This window comes from Ovis canadensis, chromosome 6 (genome assembly GCF_042477335.2).
Source record: "Ovis canadensis isolate MfBH-ARS-UI-01 breed Bighorn chromosome 6, ARS-UI_OviCan_v2, whole genome shotgun sequence".
Classification (NCBI taxonomy): domain Eukaryota; kingdom Metazoa; phylum Chordata; class Mammalia; order Artiodactyla; family Bovidae; genus Ovis; species Ovis canadensis.
The window spans coordinates 75,624,603-75,650,057 of record NC_091250.1 but is presented as its reverse complement, the minus strand read 5'-3'; the positions used below and the strand labels follow the sequence as shown (position 1 = coordinate 75,650,057).

Here is a 25,455-nt window from a genome sequence, read left to right as displayed (position 1 = left end):
TGGAACCAGTAGGAATCAAATATAGTTTGTTGCTATTATCATTATGTGCCATTTTGCTAATCTTACCCTATTTAGCCCTGCTACAAACAGCACCCGCTTCTGTGTAATTTCCCATTATGTGGCCCAGTATCAACAAGTCCTAGAATATTCTGATCGGACCTAGATTCTTCAGCCCGTGTATCTGCATAGAGATCCACCCAAACCATGAAAACACAGCCATGAACCATAGTTCACAGACATAATACATTTCCACAGTCACTACTGTATGAATTCTCAGAGAAATCCAGGAATTAGTATCTCTTTTAATTTAGAGAAACTGAGGCTGAAAGACACATGACCCAGACTTTGTGACTCCAAAATATGTCACAACCATCTACCTCTTAACTCCCACGTTATGGTGGTCTATCTACCATTAGGGATTAAGTTCTATGTCAGGACATGGACACCTTTGTAAATGATGGTGCTCCGTGACTTAGATGGGCCCCTTTCTCATTGCCAAGAAGAAAAATAAAAAGGTAGGGCAAAGATCAGACTTGGAACGCTTTATTAAAAATCAGTTTTAAAATACAGGCCACTTGACTGGTAGGGCTGGGGCGTACAAGGTTACATGAGATCACACGTGGTAAAGACATACAGTCAGGCTGCTCTCAACACAGCGGTTTTGAGCACAGCTTTGAAGTTCAGCAAACACACTCGAGACTCTGGTGCTGCCACTCACCTGCTCTGGGGCCTCGGACTCATCAGTCAGTGTGCTGGGCCTCGGTTTCCCCACATAAGATGGTACTCACACCACGTGGTGAGATAACAAACACTCGAGTGTTTAGCACAGGACCTAGCATTTCCAAAGCCCTCAACAAATTATAACTGTTGGAATGCTTTCTACTTTCTTGTCACTCAGCCTAATTTCATTGCACTAGCTTCTACCACCCCGTTTTGTCAGTATAAAGTAAAAGAAAATGAGTTATTCAACCACTCAAACCAACCCTTCAGTGTAAACAAGAGCATATTTAATGTTGCTACTTGGGATGGTTAAGAATTAACAATTTGAAAAATTAATTTAAGAAAAAGAAAGCACTGCAAGTTTTGAAGTGTAAGAAACATACTGGAGTCCAGGCAGGAGAAAGAGATATACAGTCACATAGAACATTCTCGCAGAATACACTGCATGAATTCTACCAAAATGACCTATTTTCACTTCTTTCCCTCCCCCACCCCCACCCCCACAAGGCGGGGTTCCTTCCCATGACCACTTTCAACACAAGTGCCCAATTCTTGTCCTTCTCTCCAGTTCAACATGACTGCGTTCAACTGCAATTCTTTGCCTGAGCTAGGCCCTGGGAACCCTAAGGAGGTGGCTCTGACTTCAAGCACTGTCATCAGGTAGGGGAGACAGACACCAGTTGGCCTCAGTTTCTTTCAGGTCCCACCACTGGGGAGGATTTCCACATAGATTCCTATTCTCAGATGAGAGGGTTCCCAGAGGGAGTCCTTGAGTTTGGCAGGGGACTCATCTATGCGCCCAGGCGAAGGCAAAGTCATTAGACTGTGTCTCTCTGGACTTCCCTTCCCCCACTGCTTCCACGGTGGAATCATCTCCTGTTCCCTCACTTAGAGTCAGTTGCCCTTCCCATTTTCAGATCCCTACCTCCGCCACCTGCCATCCCACCAATCTCCCTTCAACAAGAGAGAAAGAAAAGCTTGAAGATAGCCAATTTTGTCATTAGAAATTTATTCCTGCTATCACAGTAAATGGGGCTTCCCTGGTGGCTCATAAGATAAAGAATCTGCCTGCAGTGTGGGAAACACAGCTTGGATCCCTGGGTGGGAAGATCCCCTAGAGAAGGAAATGGTAACCCACTCCAGCATTCTTGCCTGGAGAATCCCATGGACAGAGGAGTCCGGCGGCTACAGTTCATAAGGTTGCACAGGGTTGGACACGACTGAAATGACTTAGCATGCATGCACAGTGCTCTTAGGCTTCTCTGGTGGCTCAGAAGGTAAAGAATCTGCCTGCAATTCGGGAGACCCAGGTTGGATCCCTGGGCGGGGAGATCCATGGAGAAGGGAATGGTACCCCACTCTAGTATTCTTGCCTGGAGAATCCCATGGACAGAGGAGCCTGGCAGACTACAGTCTATGGGGTTGGAGAGAGTTGGACACGACTGAGCAATACCTCCTATCCTAAAGACTGGCCCTGAAGGCAAACCTGCATGAGTTATTCAAGACCATTTGTGATTGTTGGAGAAGAGGAGGGATGTCAACAAGCATATCAGGAGGAAATGTGCTCCCGTCACTGCCCCTCCCTGGGCAGCTTTGAAGGCCTCCACTCCCTGGATGCCCAACATAGAAAGTTGGATAGAGTAGCTCTCATGTCATGGGAAACAGGTAACACAGAGGCAAGGACAGGCCATGGGACTGGAAAGCTGACACTGTCGGGTACCCGCAGATGTGTCTGCCCCAGGGAACTGAGGGAACCTCAGACTCAAAGACTCAGACCCCGGGTCCAGTTGTCTTACTGGAGGTGGATGAGAGAAGAGGAAAAAGAGAGAAGGCAGTGTAAAGATGAGCACACTTTTGATTTTGACACTGATTAGTGCTATAAATAATTGACCACATAAGGAAACTAGAAAATTGGTTTGGTTAGGTCAGTGTAAGTCTAATCATAGTCATTTATGCCAGCTGCCTTACCAGTGGTGTGTGACGGTGTGTTGCACCATAACAACGATGGACTTTAATAATCGTGGTTCAGAGTAGTTCTAGGTTTTATTTGATTAAGTAAGTAACTGCAACATGTGGGTTCCAGGCTTCACAATTTCTTAAGTTACATAGTCCTCTATTTTCAGCTTTAAGAGATGGTTAATACCGTTGCTTTTAAGCTATCAGATAGAATGGTGGGGGGATGTTCCATTGATTCAGTCTTTCCCCTGATAACTTTTTATTACAATTGCTACACAGTTTTCCTGTTACCTGTCCTTGGAATTTGTGTTTTTTTTTCTACTCAGATGTTTCATACTCAAGAAATAGTAAAAGCTATAAATTCCCTTTTTCCCTTTAAACACATATCAATTCATGTAGACACTGCCCCAATTATTCTGATTAGACCCTAAAATTAATTAATTATGTTGCCATGCTAGCTCGGTTTAGAGCTCAAACGACAAATCTTGCTAAATTACTGTTATGGAGAACTTTGAGCCTGCTCTTTTATACGACCTACAATAAGTTAGGAAGCAGGCAAAGTGCAGCAGTCTCTGAAATGAAAGTAAGACTTCCCCACATCTGTTCCAAGCTCTGCTGCTATCACTTACGGCAGTCTGATTCTCTATCTGATAAGTTTTCCTTCAATCTGTTTCAGTGAATGACAGAATACTTAGTGCATAATTGAAATTCTTTGGGTGAAAGGCAATACTATAAGAAATAGTTTTCTTCAATAATTACAGAGACATAAAATGACAGTCATTTAAAAATCATTAGGCAGTATTATAGTAATCTTATGTCATTTAACTGTATTTTATATATACAACTCTGAATAACAAATGAGTGGAAAATTAATTGCAAGGATCAGTTTACAGTGATTTTAAAATTGGTTACCTAATAAAATCTAACAGGCAAGTGTGATTTCAACAAAATTACTACTTCAGGTGAAAATGCTAATACTATGAACATACGTCAGAGCCCTGTAAGGTCATTTCACTCACACATCAGTTTGTGAGTAGGGAGGAAAAGACTTTCCAAGTGTGAAAACTAATTATATACAAATGCTGTTCATTTGTTATTATTTAAATAAACTGTATCTTTAAATATGGTATTCTTTGGAAAACTCACTTCATTGTCCAAAAGTGTGGAGACCACTTTGGTTTTTGAATCAAAGATGAAATAGTCATTACAGTGTCCCAAGGAATCTCCTAATTGTACTGGGCAAAGAGTTCATTCGTAGAGTGCATATTATAAAAATATCCAGTGGCCAAGTCCCATCAACAACTGTACCCTGTAGAAAAGCCAGTCAGGCCATGCCAGGAAAGAGCATCAGTCCTTTGCTGGCTTGCCTGCTCTCTCTGTCCCAGCTGGTCTTTGTGGTGAGTAAGTGGGATGAAGTCTCTGGGGTTTAGAGGATCTTGCACTCGTTGATAGAGAAGAACCTCCTTCTGTTGCGTCTCCTGGCTTGGTTGACAGCAGTTCGGACGGCACATTCAAATACCTGCTGGACGCCCCGGTTGCTGAGGGCCGAGCACTCCAGGTAGCCTTTGGCTCTCACATCCTGGGCCAGTCTCTTTCCTTCGATGGCATTGACGCAGGAGGCCCGATGGGGCCCCACCTCCCGCTGGTCTGTCTGGGTGGCCACCACCAGCACGGGGGTGCAGGGCAGGTTGCTCCTGACTTCACCGATCCACTTGTTCTTCAGGTTCAGGAAGGAGTTGTGGTTGGCCACGGAATAGCACATCAGCACCACGTCTGCCTGCTGGTAGGACAGAGGGCGAATGCTCCTGAAGGCATCATTGCCGGCCGTGTCCCAGAGGCCCAGGCTGATTTGGATCCCATCCATGAAGACGTCTACACCTGTATTTTCATATACTGTAGGCTTATAGGCCTCAGGGAAAGTTTCCGAGGTGAAACGTACCAGCAGAGACGTTTTCCCCACAGCAGAGTCTCCCACCAACACACACTTGATGGAACTCAGCATCTTCGCAGCCCCAACTCCTAGTTACAAGTTCAGAATCCTGAGGAAGACAGCCCTCAGTGGGCTACTGAGACAAATGCCATTCGACACGGGGAAGGAGAGCCAGACGGCTTTGTGTTCTCAGGACCTCTGACAGCTGCTTGCAGGATGTTACTTTTTCTGGGCCATCCAAGGGAGACACACAGTCTACTCTGAAAGTATCCAAAGGCTGGTGTTCAACTGGAACAAGGAAGAGAAGTGGAGAAATTGAGTCTTTTTTCCCTTTTTTGATGACAGGGATCTCCCTCATTGACAAACAGATTAATGAGGGATCCCATCTCTGTGGAGCCACCCGACCCTGCTTGTCTAAGCCACTCTTACCCCAGCAGAGAAAACTTGAATCTGTTATACCCCAGCACTGGAACCCACAACTCCACCCAGTCAAAAAGCAGAAGCTGATTTGATCTCTAAAATCAGCCCAGCGATAAAAATACAAGCAGCTGCTCTGGCAGCAACATGAAAAAGACCTCAGTAACAACCTGGTGTGAATGAGACGTGTTCAAACAGCGTTCTCTCTCTCTGGCCTTCTGCTCCAAGAAGTGGGGACCACAGCTGACAGAGGTCTCCGCCGCTTCAGTTTCTAATGGATCCCAGTCACTTTGGAAACTGCAAAAGAGAGCAATGTGATGAGCCTCAGATACTATGAGCACTTCCTTTCATTCATTGATTCATCAGCCAGTGTTTGATTTATGAGGGAATTTGTATTGAGGTCAGAAGAAATCACCAAAACTTTTAAAATTTGCTGTGTTTTTTCCCTTGAGGTGTTTCCAAAAACTGGCTACAAATGTAATGGAAAGGGCACTGTCCTTGGCATTTTCTGCATCTCAAGTCAGACTCCATTATCTATGCAATGATATGGCTTTGCTTAATCTGTAGCCCCAGTTTAGTCATCTGCAAGATTGTGATAAATGTAGGAACCACTTCTCAGAGATCTTGTGGGGATAAAATTGTTTCTCTCTTTTCTGGACAGCTACCTATATATCAGGAACTCTGCTAGGCTTCTGGTTAAACAAAATAACTTGCTTAAAAGCAGCTGTATTCGGTGCCTGTCACTTAAACAAGGCCACATAAATATGGCAGCATCTAAATTTCATGAAAGGGTCAAATAAATTCTCATTCACTGCAGATGAAAGAGCTCCAGACGATGAGATCACCCTGGAGACAGTATCCTGTCTGCTGAAGGACATCATCACAAGGCCAGCCCGGCTTCAGATGAGGGAAAGGTCTTTTGGGCCAAACTTCAAAGTAAAGGTTATTAATACAATCTGGGCTTATAACCTCCTCTACTGGCAGTCTTCATGACAGGTCACATGTAAAGTAATGTGAAACAGATCTATAGGATATGTCTGCTTCAAAACATAATTTTTAAAAATCACTCCTCTAAATTCAGACATTCCCCTCCAAGACATTTTTATCCTTGTCCACCTACAGTCTCTGTTTAATAAGACATAATAACCTTTACAGTTTTCCCTGGTAGCTCAACTGGGAAAGAATCTGCCAACAATGAAGGAGACCCCGGTTTGATTCCTGGGTCAGGAAGATCCCCCGAAGAAGGTATAGCTACACACTCCAGTATTCTTGGGCTTCCCTGGTGGCTCAGATAGTAAAGAATCCACCTGCAGTGTGAGAGATCTGGGTTCAATCTCTGAGTTGGGAAGATGCCCTGGAGGAGGGCATGGCAACCCACTCCAGTGTTCTTGCCTAGAGAATCCCCGTGAACAGAGGAGACTAGTGGGATACAGTCCATGGGGTCGCAAAGAGTCAGACGTGACTGAGTGACTAAGCATAGCACAGCAGCCTTTACAAATGAGTTGATCACATAAAAAATTCACATGATTTTCACATATTCATTTTTACCACACATAAGCTGGGTAACATTGCACAAGTTACTTAACCTCTCTGAGCCTTGGTTTCTTCATAAAGATGAAAATAAGAAAGGCAATTTCTTGATGGAATTATTATAACAGTTCAGTATAGGGAGAGTCTGCCTTAGCACAGAACATGGCACATGGAATCTATGGGCAGGCACCATATTTTCCAACTTCTACTACTGCTTATTTAAAATGCCAAATATTGAATGTCCAAGTGTAGGGGATGGGATGTCAGATATTCAGCCAGACTTTGAAGACTCCACATCAGGTCATTCTCATACACCATGGTCCTGGACACTTCTTTGTCATCAGACCTTTGAGTAAGGTCCCCTTAGGAGCTCCTTGGGTCTCAGACTTTAGCTCCTTAAACCTATGGATGATTTAAATGAAGCAGTTGTGACCTCCTCATTACTGAGTCCAGTGTCGAGACTTAAGACATGTTTCAAGTTTGATGTCGACCCCAGTGTAGTAGGACAAGGACCAAGAAAAATATGCTTGTGTCAGGTATTTTGGTTATTAAATAATTTCTAAGAGATTGAATAAAGTCAAATTTCCTGAGTATATATCTACAAAAGGAAGTTGCTGAGGCAAAATTGTTAAGAATGCAGGCGCTAAAATCAGGTAGATACGGAACTGAATCTGAACTGACCAACTGATTACCATGAACTGAGAAGAGTTTCTTAACCTCCCTAAGCCTCAATTTCCCTCTTTGTAAAATGTGATGTGATAATATCTACCGAGTTGTTAAGAGTATTAAACGTGCTTAAACATACAAAATCCTTAGCATAGTACATCATGTAAACACACTGCAAGTACATAGTCACCGCATAGAAAACACAATAAACAGTCCTTATTACTAAAATTATTGTTAAACAGGAATTACCAAGTATAATTATCAGTTCAGTTCAGTCGCTCAGTCACGTCCGACTCCGTGACCCCATGAACTGCAGCACGTCAGGCTTCCCTGTTCATCACCAGCTCCTGAAGCTCAAACTCATATCCATTGAGTCAGTGATGCCGTCCAATCATCTCATCAAATATAATAATAGGCAATTTTATCTCATCAGTGGGGAATTCAAAGTAGCACTAAAAAGGTTTCTGTGGCAAAGGGTGCTCTAAGAGTCTTATACCCAGCTGTGACTACAATACATATATATTCTACAATATTCTTCTTGTAGCATATTGGAAAAGACCCTGACGCTGGGAAAGATTGAAGGCAGGAGGAGAAGGAGACAACAGAGGATGGAATGGTTGGATGGCATCACCAACTCAATGGATATGAGTTTGACCTAGCTCCAGGAGCTGGTGATGGACAGGGAAGCCTCACATGCTGCAGTACATGGAGTCGCAAAGAGTTAAACATGACTTAGCGACTGAACTGAACTGAGCATAAAAATAAACTATGATATGAACAAAGAAATTTGTGCCTCAGCTTGGCCACTCAGAGAGCTCCGAAGACTCAGACTGGAGAAAAAAGCTCTATTCAGTCAAGTGACCTTTATTCCCAGGCAGTTCTGGCACTAAGAGGCACATCAAACCAGCTCTCAGGGCTTCAGTTTCCCAAATCATAAAGTGATTGGACAAGATTAGCTCTCTGCAGGACTATGGAAACTGAGGTCAAAGGCGAAAGCTTTATAGCCTGCAGTACACTTACAATTGCATAACTCTCCACTTTATTCCAGAGCAGCACTGTAGCAGCAAAGACAGATGACAAAACTTGATGACACATGTAGCCTTTGGCAGATGGCTAAACATGGGTCTAGGAGAGGAGTAGTGGGAGGAGTTATGGTCTACACTGGAGCAACATCCTATACAGACATGATAGATCACCTTCAGATGATGCCCACACAGAACCACTACAGGTCACTACATAATGTGTGGAAGTTTGACTGGCTCGATTTCAGTGGAATTTCACCTGAAGAGAAAGTTTCTCCCCAAAGGAGCTCTGGATGAAGAAAAATAGAAGCAGGTTTTCAATGATATTTCACTAGTGGCTAATTGGCAGGGGTGCTCCAATTATATGTCAGTCAATACGGCTGCTGCTACTGCTGCTAAGTTGCTTCAGTCATGTCTGACTCTGTGCGACCCCATAGATGGTAGCCCACAAGGCTCACCCATCCCTGGGATTCTCCAGGCAAGAACACTGGAGTGGGTTGCCACTTCCTTCTCCAATGCATGAAAGTGAAAAGTGAAAGTGAAGTCGCTCAGTCTGTCCGACTCTTAGCGACCCCATGGACTGCAGCCTACCAGGCTCCTCCATCCATGGGATTTGCCAGGCAAGAGTGCTGGAGTGGGTTGCCATTGCCTTCTCCCAATCAATACGGAGGAGTTACCAAAAGCAACTTCAGATAGCATCGTGAGTGACCCTTCTAGGACTTAAGTCAGATTGGAATTAACGAACCTTCAAGTCCAGAGCTTCTCGGGTCTCAGTAACCTCCCTCTCTCCTCTTTCCAAAGTTTCACAGAAAAGATGCCCTCCCAAGAGCCCCATGGTTCACACACAGAGATAGGAAAAGGGCAGGGAGGCTTCATCTTGCAAAGGCAATAGCGTCTATCATAGCAAAGGCAGCTGCTGCTGCTAAGTCGCTTCAGTTGTGTCCGACTCTGAGAGGCAGACAAAAGGGAGGGCTTGGAGATGAAGCGTCCTGGTCCATTCCATCTTCTGGAGGGCTGTCTAGTAGGAAACCCTCGTTTCGCTTTAGCCTCAGTTCTCATCCCAACTACCCACTCTCCATTATCATTCTTTCTTCAGACACATACTCTGTTTTCCAGGGAAGACTCACTCCTCCAACTTCTACCTCTTCTTAAAAAATCTTCTTTGATCACCTGACCAGCTGCTAGATCAGATATCCCCTCTGTGTTGCCATAATACCCCCCTGTGCCTCCACCATCACTCTGCTCACATGGTTGGTCCTCCTGCACGTCTTCCTCACCTGAAAAACTGGAATGAGAGCTTTCTCACAGGGAGTTCATAAGGACCAGATGGAAATGATAACAAGCAATAGTCGATGCTTGTACTTTTATAAGACTTTGTACATCCAAGAATACCTCTTGATTGTCTTATGAGAAAGTTCCTTCATAATGATAGAGCATAAAAAATAATAATCTAAAAAAGAAAACCAATGATAGACAATATAAAGTATTGCTTAGAAAAACAAAATAAAACTAAGATGAAATCATGACTCATTGACTAATAATTGTTACTGCACATTTTAGGTTATCTGGGCTTTGATTGAGGTGGCTTACTTCAAAATGCTGATGTACTCGGTCGCTCAGTCGTGTCCAAATCTTTGCGACCCAGTAGCCTGCCAGGCTCCTCTGTCCATGGGAATTCTCCAGGCAGAAATACCGGAGTGGGTTGCCATGCCCTCCTCCAGGGGATCTTCCCAACCCAGGGATCAAACCCAGGTCTCCCACACTGCAGATGGATTCTTTACCATCTGAGCCACCAGGGAAGCCAAAATACTGATAAAAACTCTTTTTTTTTTTAAAGATGAATCCATGGCAGCCATCAGCTGAGGATGGCCTGTCAATTACAGAGAATACATCTGAATGTCATCCTTCTTAAAAGAGTTCTGGGCAAAGGACCTGCTCTGGCAGCAGCCAATTCATTCATTAAGGAAATTGCTTCTGCCATGAATCCAGCACGCAGATGATTAGGAAATCATCATGCTTCTCAGTAACTCATCTCCTGCCAGCGCCTTCGCTCCATGTCCCTCGCCAGCCCACAGCCTGGCAGGGACCGCACAGCAAGAGCAGGCCCTGCTGGGGGTGGATGAATGAATCCAAGTATGGGGAGTTAGCAGTGGGGGCTGGTGCTTCATTTCATTTTGTTTTCTTCTGGGAAAAGAGAATGAATTCAAAAATTTTAAGTAACTTCATAGAGGAAAAAGAGAGTCACTTTTAAACTTTCTCAATCCAAATTCTCACTCGGTTTTCATTCACTGGTAAATATATACTTTATATATCTTCTAAACATTGTTTTCAACCTAAAATTTTTTCTATGTTCAACAGTCTACACACTTGCCAGGTTTTAACTAAATAGTTCTCCATTGTTTCAACAATTCATAGCTACACAGCCACTCCCCACTACTAGCAGTCTCTGAATTAGTTTCAGCATTTCACAGTCATGAACAAGTGTTACTTTGTATATTAAATATGTATGCATTTATGGAAATAATGTTTATGTGGAACAATTTTCTTGGGGAATATATTCATAAATGTGGCATTAATGGATCAATGAGTTCATTTTGTGACTTTTATTTACATCATTAAACATCTTCTAGGGGCTGTATATAGTATTCATCAGCTGTTTTATTCCTTTTTTTTTTTTTTAAGGCAGTTGTCTGGGGCTTCTTGTGGCAGGCACTGTATCAATCCTAATAGCATGATAGTGAGCAAGCTGGCTGCTGTCTTCATGGAGATCTACATTTCAGAACTGCAGAGACTTCAGGGGGTTGAGAATCCTGCCTACAGTCACTCTTCAAAGCAATGGCAGAGACAAAGTTAGACCTAAATAGAGGATGACCCCAAAGCTGCAGCAGCTCCATGTGTCACCCACACCTCACAATTCCCATTGCCCAATCCAAGGCATTGCAATTAAAACCAAGTTTCCTAAGCAATCCCAGTTTCAAGACAGTTTTTCTGGCCATCCTTCCAGCCAGGTCCCTACTCCAGTTCTACTCCTACAGATGAGGAGCTCTTGATATTTACAAGAAGTGTGCTGTGTCTTGATCCGGAAGCTAGTTCCACAAGTGTGTTCAGCTTGTGAAAATTTCTCCGGCTGCAGACCTACGATATGTTTACTTTTCCGTACAAAGGTTAAACTTCAGTAAAAAAGTATTTTTTAAAAAGTAAGGTTACTGCTGAATCCCCTGGTGGTACAATGGTTAAGAATCTGCCTTGCAGTATAGGAGAGATAGGTTCAATCCCTGACCCGGAAGGATCCTACATGCCTTGAGACAACTAAGCCAGTGTGCCACAATTACTGAGACTGTATGCTGTAACTACTGAAGACTGGGCACTTAGAGGCTGTGCTCTGCAACAAGAGAAGCCACCACAATGAGAAGGCCATGCCCCCCCGCCACTGGAGAGGAACCCCTGCTCACCACACTCAAGAAAGCCCACACACAGCAACAAAAACCCAGCACAGCCAAAAATAAATAAATAAATATTTTTAAATATAAATAAATAAAAATAAGGTTACGCCTTTACAAGAGATTATCTTCTGGAGGAGTATTTTATCATAAATTTTTCATCTTGCAAGATGTTCATTTCACTAAATCTCTACTACTACTGTCTTAGTAGTAGTAGTAGTTACCTGCTAAGTCGTGTCTGACTCTTTGCGACCCCATGGACTGTAGCTCACCAGGCTCCTCTGTCTGTGGGATTCTCCAGGCAAGAATACTGGAGTGGGTTGCCATTTCCTTCTCCAGAGGATCTTCCCAACCCAGAGATCCAACCCAGGTCTCTGGCATTGCAGGCAGATTCTTTACCATTTGAGCTGCAGGGAAGTCGTAATTCTCAACTGTACTTCAGTAATTCCACTTTGTGTATTTCCAATTGCCACAAATAAGGATTAAATTCCTCTTCCAAGTCACAAAAGGAAATCACTTTCAAATCAGTTTATTTTTATACACAGATAATCTGTATTCCAAATGGATTTTATTTTGAAACTTTGCTTGCAAGAAGATAGTTTGTGGCTTTTATTATGTGTTCTCCAGAATGTATTTAAGCAGTATTTACATTTCCAAACTTAAAGCCTATGTAATCCCATTGCAGTTTAATTAAAATGGATTGTCACCAATCCCTGAGTCCTCTTCAAACCCAGAGCCCTGTCCCTCTGACCCCATACCAAGCAGGGACCATGGCACCCTTCCCCTCTTCTGTCCCACCCACCCTGCCCTGAATGGCCCATGCCACTCATAGGAACATAACAATTGGATTCTCACCACAGGTCTAGAGTTTTCAATTTGGTCCAAGTTTAGACTCAAAAACAAGGCAAGCCAGCCAGGCAACTGTCCAGAGCACCCTTAAAAACACTAGAATCTCATCTCAAAATTTACATGATGGGAAAGTGTAGTTACTGCAACCTCTCTTAAAGCAGTTGGAAGGAATTTTCTGAAAAACTGCTTGGAGTTGAGGGTGGAACCCCTACAAGACATGCTCAAGGAAAGGTCACCTGGTCTCTACTGTTGCTGTTTAGTCCCTAAGTTTGTCTGACTTTGTGACCCCATGGACTGTAGCCCACCAGACTCTTCTGTCCATGGGATTTCCCAGGCAGAACACTGGAATGGGTTGCCATTTCCTTCTCCAGGGGAATCTTCCCAACCCAGGGATCAAATCTGCATCTCCTGCTTGGCAGGCAGGTTCTTTAGCACTGAGCCACTTGGGAAGCCCAAAGGCTTTCTAAGAGATCCAAATTTCATTTACTGAAGGACTCATGTTTTCTCAGTTGGGCATGCACATATGGGGCCCAAGGTGAACTATTCAAGCAAAAAAAAAAAAAAAAAAAAAGGAAAGAGGCAGGTACAAGTATGTTTAACCATTCTAGAAAGTAACAATGCTGTAAAGCACAGTTGTCAAAGCATGGCTAAACTGCAGGTCAAACTCACCATCTGCTTTTGTATGGCCCACGAGTTAAGAATGGTTTTTACATTTTTTAATGGTTAAAAAATATTAAAAGAACAATACTTCATGACATGTGCATATCATATGAAGTTCAAAGTTCCGTGTCCATAAATAACTTTGTATTGGAACATAGCCATGCTCTTTCATTTACAAATTTTCTATGCCTTCTTTCTTGCTACAATTCAATGTTACAATGGAAATTTTATGGCCCACAAAGCCTAAAATATTTACTATCTGACCTTTTACAGAAAAAGTTTGACAACTCTTGCTAAATAAAAAGAGGCAATTCAGAGTAAGAAGGAGAGCACAGACTCCTGAATTCAGGCAAGCTTGTGTTTCACTTCAACATCTGCTGCTTCCTGTGTGATCTTGGGTGAATTATTTAGCTTCTCTAAGCTTTAGTTCCTTTGTAAATAGAGGCAGTATAGCACAGTGATTAAGACGATGGACTCCACCCATTCAGCCTTCAAAGTCGCTAAGCCTTAGCTTCTCTAACTGTAAACAGGCAATACTGACAGTACCTGTCATACACTGTATGGGATTAAATGGATTAGGGACCCCACTCCAGTACTCTTGCCTGGCAAATCCCACGGACAGAAGAGCCTGGTGGGCTGCGGTCCATGGGGTCGCTAAGAGTCGGACACGACTGAGCAACTTCACTTTCACTTTTCACTTTCATGCATTGGAGAAGGAAATGGCAACCCACTCCAGTGTTCTTGCCTGGAGAATCCCAGGGACGGGGGAGCCTGGTGGGCTGCCGTCTATGGGGTCGCACAGAGTCGGACACGACTGAAGCGACTTAGCAAGCACATAGAAGGGTACCTGGCACAGAGTGCTATAGAAGTATTTACTGTTATTATTATTTATCCTGAATGGTTGTTGTAAAATTATTAGAGATAGTTGGCAGGCAGGCCCAAAGTAAGATGATTGTGAGGCCCGAGAGGGGGTCTGGAGGGAGCCCGTGGCAAACAGGAAAGGCTGGAGGAGAGACTAGTTTGTGAGACAAGGGGAAAGTGAGGTATTTCAGACTGGGCTGCCAGAGAGGTTCCAGGAGAGCTGAGGGGGCTGTGGCCACATCACAAGGAATGAGAATGTATGGGCAGGGAAGGATGGCAGCAAGGAGAGTTCCTATTCTTCCACTAACTTTGACACAAAATATTTAGTTACACACATATTCTCATCTATGTTGTTTATAATGGGGAAAAATTATTCAAGAATAGGTGGTTTGGGACTTCCCTGGCAGTCCAGGGGTTAAGAATCTGCCTTGCAGTGCAGGGAATGTGGGTTCAATCCCTGGTCAGGAAACTAAGATCCCATATGCCGTGAGCAACCAAGTCCGCACACAGCAACTAGTGAAGCCCACGCGCCACAACTAGAGAGTTTGTGTGCTGCAACAAAGACCCCAAATGTCACAACCAAGACCCGATGCAGCCAAACAAATAAACGTGCTTTTTAAAAAATAGAACAGGCGGTTCTTGGATAAACTAATTAGTTTATTCCTACAATCCACATCCTTTAAAATAGCAGAGTATAAGTGCATTAACTGACACAGGAAAAGGGTCCCTAAGCTGAACGACATAAAGTTAGTGTTTGTCACTCAGTCCGACTCTGTGTGACCCCATAGACTGTGGCCCACCAGGCTCCTCTGTCCATGGAATTCTCTAGGCAAGAATACTGGAGTGGGTAGCCATTCCTTTCTCCAGGGGATCTTCCTGACACAGAGATCGAAACTTTGTCTCCTGTGTCTCCTGTATTGACAGGTGGGTTCTTTACCACTAGCACCACCTGGGAAACCCCCACCCCCATGGAAGCAGCTTTCAAAATATGAACAGTATGATTCCAAAATATGCACAGTTATGAAAAACTGTATGAAAAGCAGTATATACCAACATGTTAAGATGAAATGTCTATATTCCTGGAATTATAGCTGATTCTCATTTTCTTCTCCTTGCTTCTGTGCATTTTAAAATAAAATTAAACATGAGTTATGTGTAAAGTTTTGAAGTGCTTTGTATGTGTTCCTTTGTTTTTTAGGTTTTAGGCTTGAAAGGGCGGAAAAGACTGATCTGAGGTCCCTTGAGGCAAGAGAATGTTTATGACTCCCATTAGTGTCTGAAGACAAGAATTCTCTATATCTGAACAGCCGAATTTGTTTAAAATTCCTAGAAGCACTATCTCTGGCTTCTGGTTTTTTGTTTGTTTTTCTTTCCAGGATAGGAAAGAAGACGAGCTAAGCTGCGTGTGCTATGCCCATTCTCGAAAATGCCCTAAGCCACCCGTCTCTCTTTTTCTCCTTATGAGAGAATTTTTAAAAGTATATGTGCGCGTGTGTGCTCAGTCACGCAGTCATGTCCGTCTCTTTGTGACTCCATGGAAGGTAACCCATGGACGTCCACGGGATTCTCCAGGCAAGAATACTGGAGTGGGTTGCCATGCCCTCCTCCAGGGGATCTTCCCAACCCAGGGATCGAACCCAAGTCACTTACATCTTTCACTTTGGCAGGCAGGTTCTTTACCACTAAGCGCGAACTGGGAAGCCCCTTATATATGTACGAAATACATGTGTGTGTTAGCTGCCCAGTCATGTTATATGTATGTGTGTGTGTGTGTGTTAGTTGCTCAGTCGTGTCTGACTCTGCAACCCCACAGACTATAGCCTACCAGGCTCCTCTATCCATGGAATTCTCCAGGCAAGAATACTGGAGTAGGGTACCATTCCCTTCTCCAGGGAACTTCTCGATCCAGGGATCAAACTCGGGTCTCCTGCATTGCAGGAAGATTCTTTACTGTCTGAATCACCAGGGAATCCCATGTATGTGTATTTTTGGTAGCACCATGTGGCTTGTGGGATGTTAGGATTATAGGTCCCCAATCAGGAATTAAACATGGGCCCTCAGCAAGTTCTGAGAGCTCGAAGTCCTAACCACTGGACCACCAGGGAAATTCCATCCTTCCTGTATTTTTTAAATATTTAAAGAAGTTTGAATATGGCCTGGGTGTTTGATGACATTAAGGAACTCTTGCTAATTTTGTTAGGTGATAATCACATTGAGGTTGTATACATTTTTTTTAAGTTCTTATCTGACAGGTGAGATGAATATGATGTCTGGAATTTATTTTAGATTATCCCAGAAAAGGGCAAAAAAGTAAGGATGATGGATGAAATAAGACTGGGACAGTATTGAGAACTGTTAAAATATTGAGAACTGCCTGCCAAAGTGAAAGATGTAAGTGACTTGGGTTCGAATGATGGTATATGGGGGTAGTTTTAGTCTATTCTCACTATCTTTATATATGTTCAAAATTTTTCATGATAAAAGTTTTAAAGGATAGGATCTTTTGTTTTCTATAGCATTTTGTCCAAGCTGTGGTTTCATTCTCATATTTAGCTTTAGAGAGAATACAGAAAAGCATCACTAAAAAATAAAAAGTATACTTTGTGCCACAGTGACTTATTCAAGTATTTGAAGGAAAATTGACTCATCAAATAACAGATTACATAAACGTAGGCAGTGCAGAGGTTTAGAACCTGCCTCCTGGTGGAAGGGAGACAGAGGAGGAAAAGCCATGCCCAGGTGAGCATTCCCAGCCAAGTCATAAAAAGAGAGCCTTCAACTTCAAGTACAAGCTCCACCTGCATCTCAGTACATCATCACCACCTGTCTCTGGGAAGTAAAGGCCATGTCTAGAAAATACTCTAGCCAAAGGATACTCTTGGAGTTACTTTGAGGTTACCTGTACTTCCTAACTGGTATAACTATGTTCACCAACTTCCCTTGGCCCTCCTTGCTCCAGTTCTGCAGAATTAGCTCTTTGCAAAAGTGCAAACAGTAATAATGAAAATAACTTTTAAAAAGAAAGAAACTCAAGAGTGAAAATGGACTACTCACATAAAACCAGATGACAAATCAAAGTAACTCTGAATGTGAGGCAGACCCTCCCTGCTGGGGTCTTTTTTGTCTGAAAAGGTGAAGGGGCAGTGAGGAGTTTCTACTTTTAGATTTTATGTTTCCTCCTTAAAGTGGTTCTGATCATTACTTACTTGGAAAATATGAAAGCTACCTGATATCTAAGTAGACTCCACCAAGCCCAAAATACCTCCCAGCTCTAAAGCATCATCTGTAACAAAGAAAACCCTCACATCCTTGGGTTCCCCCATCCCCCACCCCGGAACTACCACCACCACCACCATCACCACCACCTCCATCATTCAACACACATATTCAAACCATTAGTGGTAACAAATTTCCTCCCTTATTTGCTGATCCAAGCAGACTGAAGATGTCCTCCTCACTCTGACTTACTTTTCCCCTCATTTTCTCTGGATCATCTCTGCATTCTTTTTTTTCCCCTGATAAAAAAGTAGTTCATCCACATTATGGAACATTTGAAAAGTACTGAACCATCTAAATGATCTAAAGGAGAAAAGCAACTACCACCTAAAACCAAAAGCTGCAAGAAATTAGTGTACCTTTTCCTGTTTCGTTTTTTCAGTGTGCTTTTTTTTTTTTCAAATCTAATATCATACTTTATATTCAGCTGGGCATTTTGCTTTTTATTTAACATTTACATTGTTAATATTTCTTATGTTAAGATTCTTCAAACATAATTTTAATGACTGTCATACTTCATTATACAACTGTAGCATTATTTATTTAAGCAATTGACTATTATTTAAATTGTTTCTAATTTTTACTGTAGTAACACTGAGTAAACATTTAAAAATAAATTTGTACAAATATACAATTATTTCTTTAGTATAAATAGATATGAGCACAATTACTAGAATAATAAAGATGAAAAACTTGGATCAATTTGTACCCTATAGCCGTATATGAATACGTTCATTTCATCACACAACCATCACTGGGGGTAGTAGTTGCCAGTTAGATCTGTTTTCATTTGCATTCCATTTATGGCTAGTGAAAATTAATATTCATCTTTTATTGACCACACATTTTTCTCCTTTCATAAGTCACTTACTTTGCCTACTTTTCTAGTAAGGTAGCCATCATTTCTTAAATGATGATTTTTAAAAATCTTTTTGAGATTAAGGATATTAATCCTTTCTTGTTTAAATACATATATAGCAATTTTTCATTATATGTTTTTGTGTCCATGAATTCTGAGAACTTCCCAAACTCCTGAGCAACCACTAAATAGAATGTGAAATAGTATGTCCTCTGATTGTGGAAAGAAACTTAGCACGATTAGATACCTGAAAGGTCATCTAGTTCAACCCACTCATTTTCCCATGAGGAAACCAAGGCCCTGAGACAAGTGGTTCAGTTACTGGAGGCTGACTTGAAGCCCAGAAACCGAATCACTGAGTCAGCACTCTTTCCATCTACACTGTACTTTTCCAAATATGTATATCTACATTTTATATCCCATACTTAATTTCAGTCTTAAAATGTAAACCCATATAGATAGATCTATAATTCAAATAGGTGGCTTTTTACTCAAAAGATAACTGCCAGTTTTAATATAAAACTCATTTCAAACAGATGTTCTCTTCCTCATCAACTTTCTTTGAGAGACTGATCATCTCTCTTCCGGGGCAATAATTAAGGCTTCTAGCATCTTCTAGAATTAGGGTAAACCCTTAATTTACAGATTGTTCAAACTATAAAAGAAGGTATTTTGTCTTGGAAATTTATCCCAGAGCACTGCATGGAATGAGGTGACTTAGTTTCAGTTTCAAAGTATAAAATGGGTAATATTACATCATTTGCACAGAGCCTGGGTTGTGGAGTCCAGGTCTTGGTTAGATTTTCATCTTCATTGCCAGCTAATAGTATAACCTCCAGCATGTCACATAACCAGAACTGTTTAAGATGTGGATAATAGTGCAGAGTTCAAAGGATTTTTTAAGGCAATTAAAAAATTCTATCTCCCATGCCTAGCGGCACACCTGACTATTAGGTAAATAAATGTGAAGTGAAAGTTACTCAGTCGTGTCTGACTCTTTGTGACCCCATGGATTATACAGTCCATGGAATTCTCCAGGCCAGAAAACTGGAGAGGGTAGCCATTCCTTTCTCCACGGGATCTTCCCAACCAAGGGATCAAACTCAGGTCTCCTGAATTGCAGGCAGATTCTTTACTAGCTGAGCCACCAAGGAAGCCCAAGAACACTGGAGTGGGTAGCTTATCCCTTCTCCAGTAGATCTTCTTGATCCAGGAATCGAACCAGGGTCTCCTGCATTGCCGGCAGATTCTTTACCAACTGAGCTACTAGGGAAGCCATTAGGTGAATAAGGATAACAATAATCTCATGGTATTTAGCATTGGTCAGATACTGTTTGAAGTACTTTATGAAAATTAACTCATTCGTCATCACAATAATATTATGTGTAAGGTACCACTGTGGTTATTCTACAGCTGGGGAAACTAAAGCACAGAGAAGTAAGGTAATTTGCCCAAGAGAACAAGCTAGTGAGGAGGGCTTGCCTCCAAGTCCATTCATAGAGCTGTCTCTACCTCCCCTCCCTCTGTCTCTCATTTGGGGCAAGTCTGTCTTTGCCATCTCGATGAAACTAAGCAATCTGCTATGACCTGATGTTGGTGTGCCCCTAAAATTCAGATTGAATTAACTGACACCTAACCCCCATGATGATAGTCATACGAGGTAGGGACTTTGGGAGGTGACTAGGCCATGTGAGTGGAACCCTCATCAATGGAATTACTGGCATTATTAAAGAGCCCCAGAGAGCTCATTTGTCCCTTCCACCATATGAGGACACACTGAGAAGGCACCGTCTAAGAATCAGGAAGCAAGCCCTCATTAGACATCATATCCACGAGAGACATCATCTTAGACTGTTCAACCTGTGAAATATAAATTTCTCTTGTTTACAAACTGCATAGTCTGTGGCATTTTGTTATAGCAGTTCAAATAGACTAAGATACAATCCTAAAATAAAAGCAGGAGGTGAGGTGGTAGACTCAGAAAGATATTTTTCAGCTGGTGGGTGATTTCTTTCTTACTATGAGCCTGGTTTCTAACAACATATGAAAGATTTCTCCCTTAAGCAGTCACTTTCACACACCACTGGAAGATGTACGGAAGAACACCATCTTTGTAGAAGGCAATTTGACAGAATCCAGCAGCACATTTATTGTTTTTGACACTTGGAGCTGATCATTTTTTAACCTCTTTCATCTACATGGCAAAATTCATTTCAAAATAATGTATAAGAGTCAGGAACAATCACTTTTTCCCTGATTCATTCTTTAACTTTAAAATAAACAAGTAACAGTTTACAACAAAGATAAATTTCAATTTTTAAAGTATTATCAAGTGCAGTAAAATATTTTGTGTATGAACTAAAACTTGTAATTATTAATCAAAAATATTATACTCTGCGATTTGTGCTCTACTCACTGTTTTAAATCTAAACACAAAACTCTAAAAAGTCACAGAGAATAGCAGAATTAAAGTTAATCAAGTTCTGTTTCATATTCATATTCATCATTGTGCTATCATTCTTTAGTTCTCATCTACTGTTTAGGAGTTAGGAATACACAGTGCCACAGGCAACCACAATATATCCTTGAAGTCAGATCTAATGGAATCCATACACTCCCCTAAGCACTAACTCTGTCACTGCCAGTGCGTGGTGATAACAAAAAGCAGACCCACATTGATTTTATTATTGTCTTTAAATTCTTGATAGATGATTCACTCCCTTATTGCCTATTCCTGGGGTGGACCCCTTCCACCCCCATGTCCTTGGTATGTCCCTGCCAGTAGCTATCAAAATTTTAAATGCATGTACCTTTTAACGCAACAATTCTAATTCTTTAAATGCATTGTTTTGTTGTGCCTATACAAGTAGTGAAGATATATGTGCAAGAATTTTATTGCAGCATTATTCACAATAGCAAAAAAAAAGAAAAAAAAAGAACTGAGAATAACTAAAAGTTCCATCATAAGTCAGTGGTTAAATTAATTCTGCCATATCCATTCGATGAAATCCAATACAGCATTAAAAAGAATTAGGATAGGAGTGGGGGTGAAACAGGTGAAGGGGATTAAGAGGTGCAAACCTCTAGTTATAAAATAAATCACAGGAATGTGATACTAAGTAGAACAATGGTCAACAATATTGTAATATGGTCAACTTTATATGGGGACAGATGGTTACCAGACTTGACTCATGGTGGGGATCACTTCACAATGTACGCAAATATCAAATCACTATGTAGTACACTTGAAATTAACATAATATTGTGCTGCTGCTGCTAAGTCGCTTCAGTCGTGTCCGACTCTGTGCGACCCAATAGACGGCAGCCCACCAGACTCCCCTGTCCCTGGGATTCTCCAGGCAAGAACACTGGAGTGGGTTGCCATTTCCTTCTCCAATGCATGAAGGTGAAAAGTGAAAGTGAAGTTGCTCAGTCGTGTCCAACTCTTCGTGACCCCATGGACTGTAGCCTACCAGGCTCCTCTGTCCATGGGATTTTCCAGGCGAGTGTACTGGAGTGGGGTGCCACTGCCTTCTCCCAACATAATATTGTACTTCAACTATATTTTGATTTTAAAAAAGAATTAGGTTTTCCTTGTATGTACTGCACAAGAAGAATACCCATGAGATATTACTAACTTTAAAAAAAGCAGTTGAACAATTCATTAAAGAATCTCATTTATATAAAAAAAGAAATCTACAAGTCTGGTCTGAAGCCCCTGAGTGTCCAGAATGGCCAGAACGGCATTAGGATAGGAGTAGTGGTGAAAGAGGTGAAGCGAATTAAGAGGCACAAACCTCTTACAAGGTACCATGGGTACAACGGGTCTATTCAGAGGAAAAGTATCTGTGCGGTGGTGGACACAATGAGGCTTACTATGAATTCCAGTCATCCAATACATGTCCCTCTACAGATAAACTGTACTAAGGGCATAGCAGTTACTCCCTGGTGGTAGTTTAGTCACTAAGTCATGTCCGACTCTTGCGACCCCATGGGCAGAGGAGTCTGGCAGGCTAGAGTCCTTAGGATTCTTCAGGCAAGAATACTGGAGTGGGTTTCCATTTCCTTCTCCAAGGGATCTTCCCAAGTAATCGAACCCAGGTCTCCTGCATTGTAGGCAGATTCTTTACCAACTGAGCTACAAGGGAAGCCCAGTTACTCCCTAAGTTGTCTAAAGGAGAAGAGGAACAAAGAGGAATAACCTAAGAACACAGGTTTGTACAGCCTGTCTTAGGTTTTTTAAAATCCCCTTTCGGGATATCGATGTTTATACTTCCCATACTGATTATATTGCAGCTATAATACACAACAGTGGGATTAACTGTCTCCTTAGATGCTCAACTTCTGATGGAGGTCTCACAGAATCTGGGAGAAACAACTTCCTAAGGAACCTGAAACTATCAAGATAGTCCAGAGCAAAATTATTCTTTTAACTGTTTATTGCTTTTGCATACATAATGTTCTATTAAGTTCCAAATCCATAGAAGTCTGAAAACAGATGACAGGATATCTGACTTTAATTGCCTTTAAATTAGGAATTCTTTTCAAGAGCTTAATGGGGACAGAAGATAATAAAGAAAATGTTAATATAGTTTAGCTTAGGCCTAGAGGTTTTTTGTTTTTGAAAAAAGTTTTTTCCTATTTTGTTAATGACTCTGACCCTCACTTCTTTGTTAAGGTTTTCTCTATAGAAGAAATGAATTCTTAGGAAGAAGTAATGAGATGGCCATGGAAAGGTAGCCGGTATGGCTGTTCTTCATCATAATAAGGCCCCATATAACTGAGATCTTAGAGAAAAAAATTCTAAATTAGAGAGAAAAGAAGCAACCTTCTGCATACAAATGATCTCATGCACAGCTTCCTCCCAGAAAAAAAATTAAAGTTTAAATGGACAAATGCCATAATAAATGCAAAATGCCAAGAGAATGCTGAGGCCAGAGTGCTTAAATCTTCCAGGATGGTGAGGGTGGAAGAGGCAGAAAGGAGTGACATTTGAGATAGGTCTTGCAGAATGGGGGAGAAAATGGGATTGGTGGACAGCATCCAGAGAGAAGAAGTGGCCAGTGTCCAGGTGTGCACAGAAGGGTTTGTGTAACTGGAGGGCAGAAAGTCAGCTTTTGAGACTGAAGCACAGGAGGGACACCATTTTTAAAGGGACACTGAAGCCAATTTGTAAATGGCTCATTTCTGCATGGCAAGTATAAAATAACCTCCTTCCACCATCTCTCATTACCTTTCTTCTCTTCCTCAGCCCCACTTCACCAAGCCATTGCTGCCTCCAGATTGTGTAACAGCCCCCAACTCTCCCTGCGTTTCCTGACTTCCCTTGTGGTTCAGTTGGTAAAGAATCTGCCTGAAATGTGGGAGACCTGGGTTTGAATCCTAGGTTGGGAAGATCCCCTGGAGAAAGGAAAGGCTACCCACTCCAGTATTTTGGCCTGGAAAATTCCATGGACTGTAAAGTCCAAGGGGTCGCAAAGAGTCAGACACAACTGAACAACTTTTACTTTCACTTTCAATCTTAAGTGTGCTACTCTGGTCTCCTGAAATACCTTCTTCCCTGCTCTGACTCTTCCTGGTAAAATTCTGCCTGTCCCAGAGCCCAGCTCAGATGCCACCTCCTCTGGGAGGCCTTCCTGAAACTCCTCACAGGCATTATTTTTCTCCCTTATCTGAGCTCACGTGTAATCTTTGAGTGTAATCTTATGTTTACCTTTTGAATACTTAATACATGTCTACTGTAAAATTCAAAGAGGACAAAAGTGAAAAATACATCTCCCTCCTCTGCCTGCCCTCCAGGGCCTCAGGCCATTTTCCCAGAGACAACTACTATATGAAGTTTTTTATGCATTTTCTCAAAGCTATTACATTATGACATGTATTCACAAACATACATGTATGAATGAATATGTGTAATGATGACACACATTCGCTCTTTTTTTTAATATACAAACTATAGCATACTGGTCTTTACTCCCTGGTGCTTTTCTCAATTAATTTTTTCTTTATCAGCAGATTTTCAGGCAATACCTCAAAGATATGGTGGATTTGGATTCTAGACCACCACAGTAAGCAAATATTGCAATAAAGTGAGTCATATGAGTTTTTTGGTTTCCCACTGCATATTAAAGTTACACTTCAGTTCAGTTCAGTCACTCAGTATGTCCAACTCTTTGCAACCCCATGAACTGCATAACGCCAGGCCTCCCTGTCCATCACCAACTCCCAGAGTTCACTCAAACTCATACTGTAAGTCTGTTAAGTATGCAATAGCATTATGTCTAAAAGTAATGCACATGCCTTAACCAAAAAATAATTTATTGCTAAAAGATGCTAACTATCATCTGAGCCCTCATCAAGTCATAAACTTTCTATTGATGGAGAGTCTTCCCTCATCATTGATGGCTGCTGAGTGATTGGCGTGGTAGTTGCTGAAGGTGGGGGCAGTTGTGGCAGTTTCTTAAAATAAGACAAAAATGAATTCTGCCACATGGATGGGCTTTTCCTTTCATGAACAATCTCTTTGTACCACGCAACGCTGTTTTACCTACAGTAGAACTTCTCTCAAAGTTGGAATCAATGCTTTTAAACCCTGCTGTTGGTTTGAGAGCAAATGTTAGTAGAGAAGAGCATGGAGGAGCAGATGTTTCAAACTTCCTGCCTCTGATACCCTTTCTCGACTTTTCTTCTCACTTGTCTTTGACTGTCTTTCCTTTTCCACCTCCTACCTTGACACAGAGGCTTGCATGCTCAATTATATCCAACTCTTTTGTGACCCCATGGACTATATATAGCCCACCAGGCTCCTCTGTCCATGGAATTTTCCGGGCAAGACTACTGGAGTGGGCTGCTGCTTCCTTCTTCATGGGATCTTTCTGACTCAGTGATCAACCTTGTGTCTCCTGAGTCTCCTGCACTGGCAGGCAGATTCTTTGGGAAACCACCCGTGATGCAGAGGCACGGGCACTAAAAAGCCTTCAGCCCTGGCACATTTGCCAAACAAAGCATGGGGGGCCCTGACAGGTGTCCGATTTCAAGACAGTGTTCAGTTGCGCCCATCTTAGCAGTACACAAGATAGCAAGAGAATTTGCACTTCTTTCCCTGGGAACATGTACCCGTCCAATTTAGTGTCCACTGGCCTAACCTGTGACAGAAGAACATGTTAACATTTTGCACTCTGGAGAGTTTCAGAGACCGACTGGAGAAAATGCCCAGCCCATTTACAGACCACGGCAGCAGACCAACTAGGTAGGCAAGGCGTCAGAAAG

General features: G+C 42.0%; 1 protein-coding gene across 4 annotated transcripts in view; it reads right to left on the bottom strand.

The window, feature by feature from the left end:
• Positions 1-527: 527 nt before the first annotated feature.
• Positions 528-25,455, bottom strand: part of RHOH (ras homolog family member H) — a 51,828-nt gene continuing 26,900 nt past the window's right edge. For 3 of the 4 annotated variants that reach the window (XM_069593984.1, XM_069593981.1, XM_069593983.1), the window contains exons 2-3: positions 5,194-5,320; positions 528-4,894 (exon numbers count right to left, since the gene is read on the bottom strand). In XM_069593984.1, the coding sequence (XP_069450085.1) occupies positions 4,103-4,678 (576 nt within the window). In that variant the 5' untranslated portion in view covers positions 4,679-4,894; positions 5,194-5,320 and the 3' untranslated portion in view covers positions 528-4,102. Of the gene's footprint in view, positions 4,895-5,193; positions 5,321-7,468; positions 7,767-25,455 lie in introns of those variants that run through there. The other variant, XM_069593985.1, reaches the window with a different exon arrangement.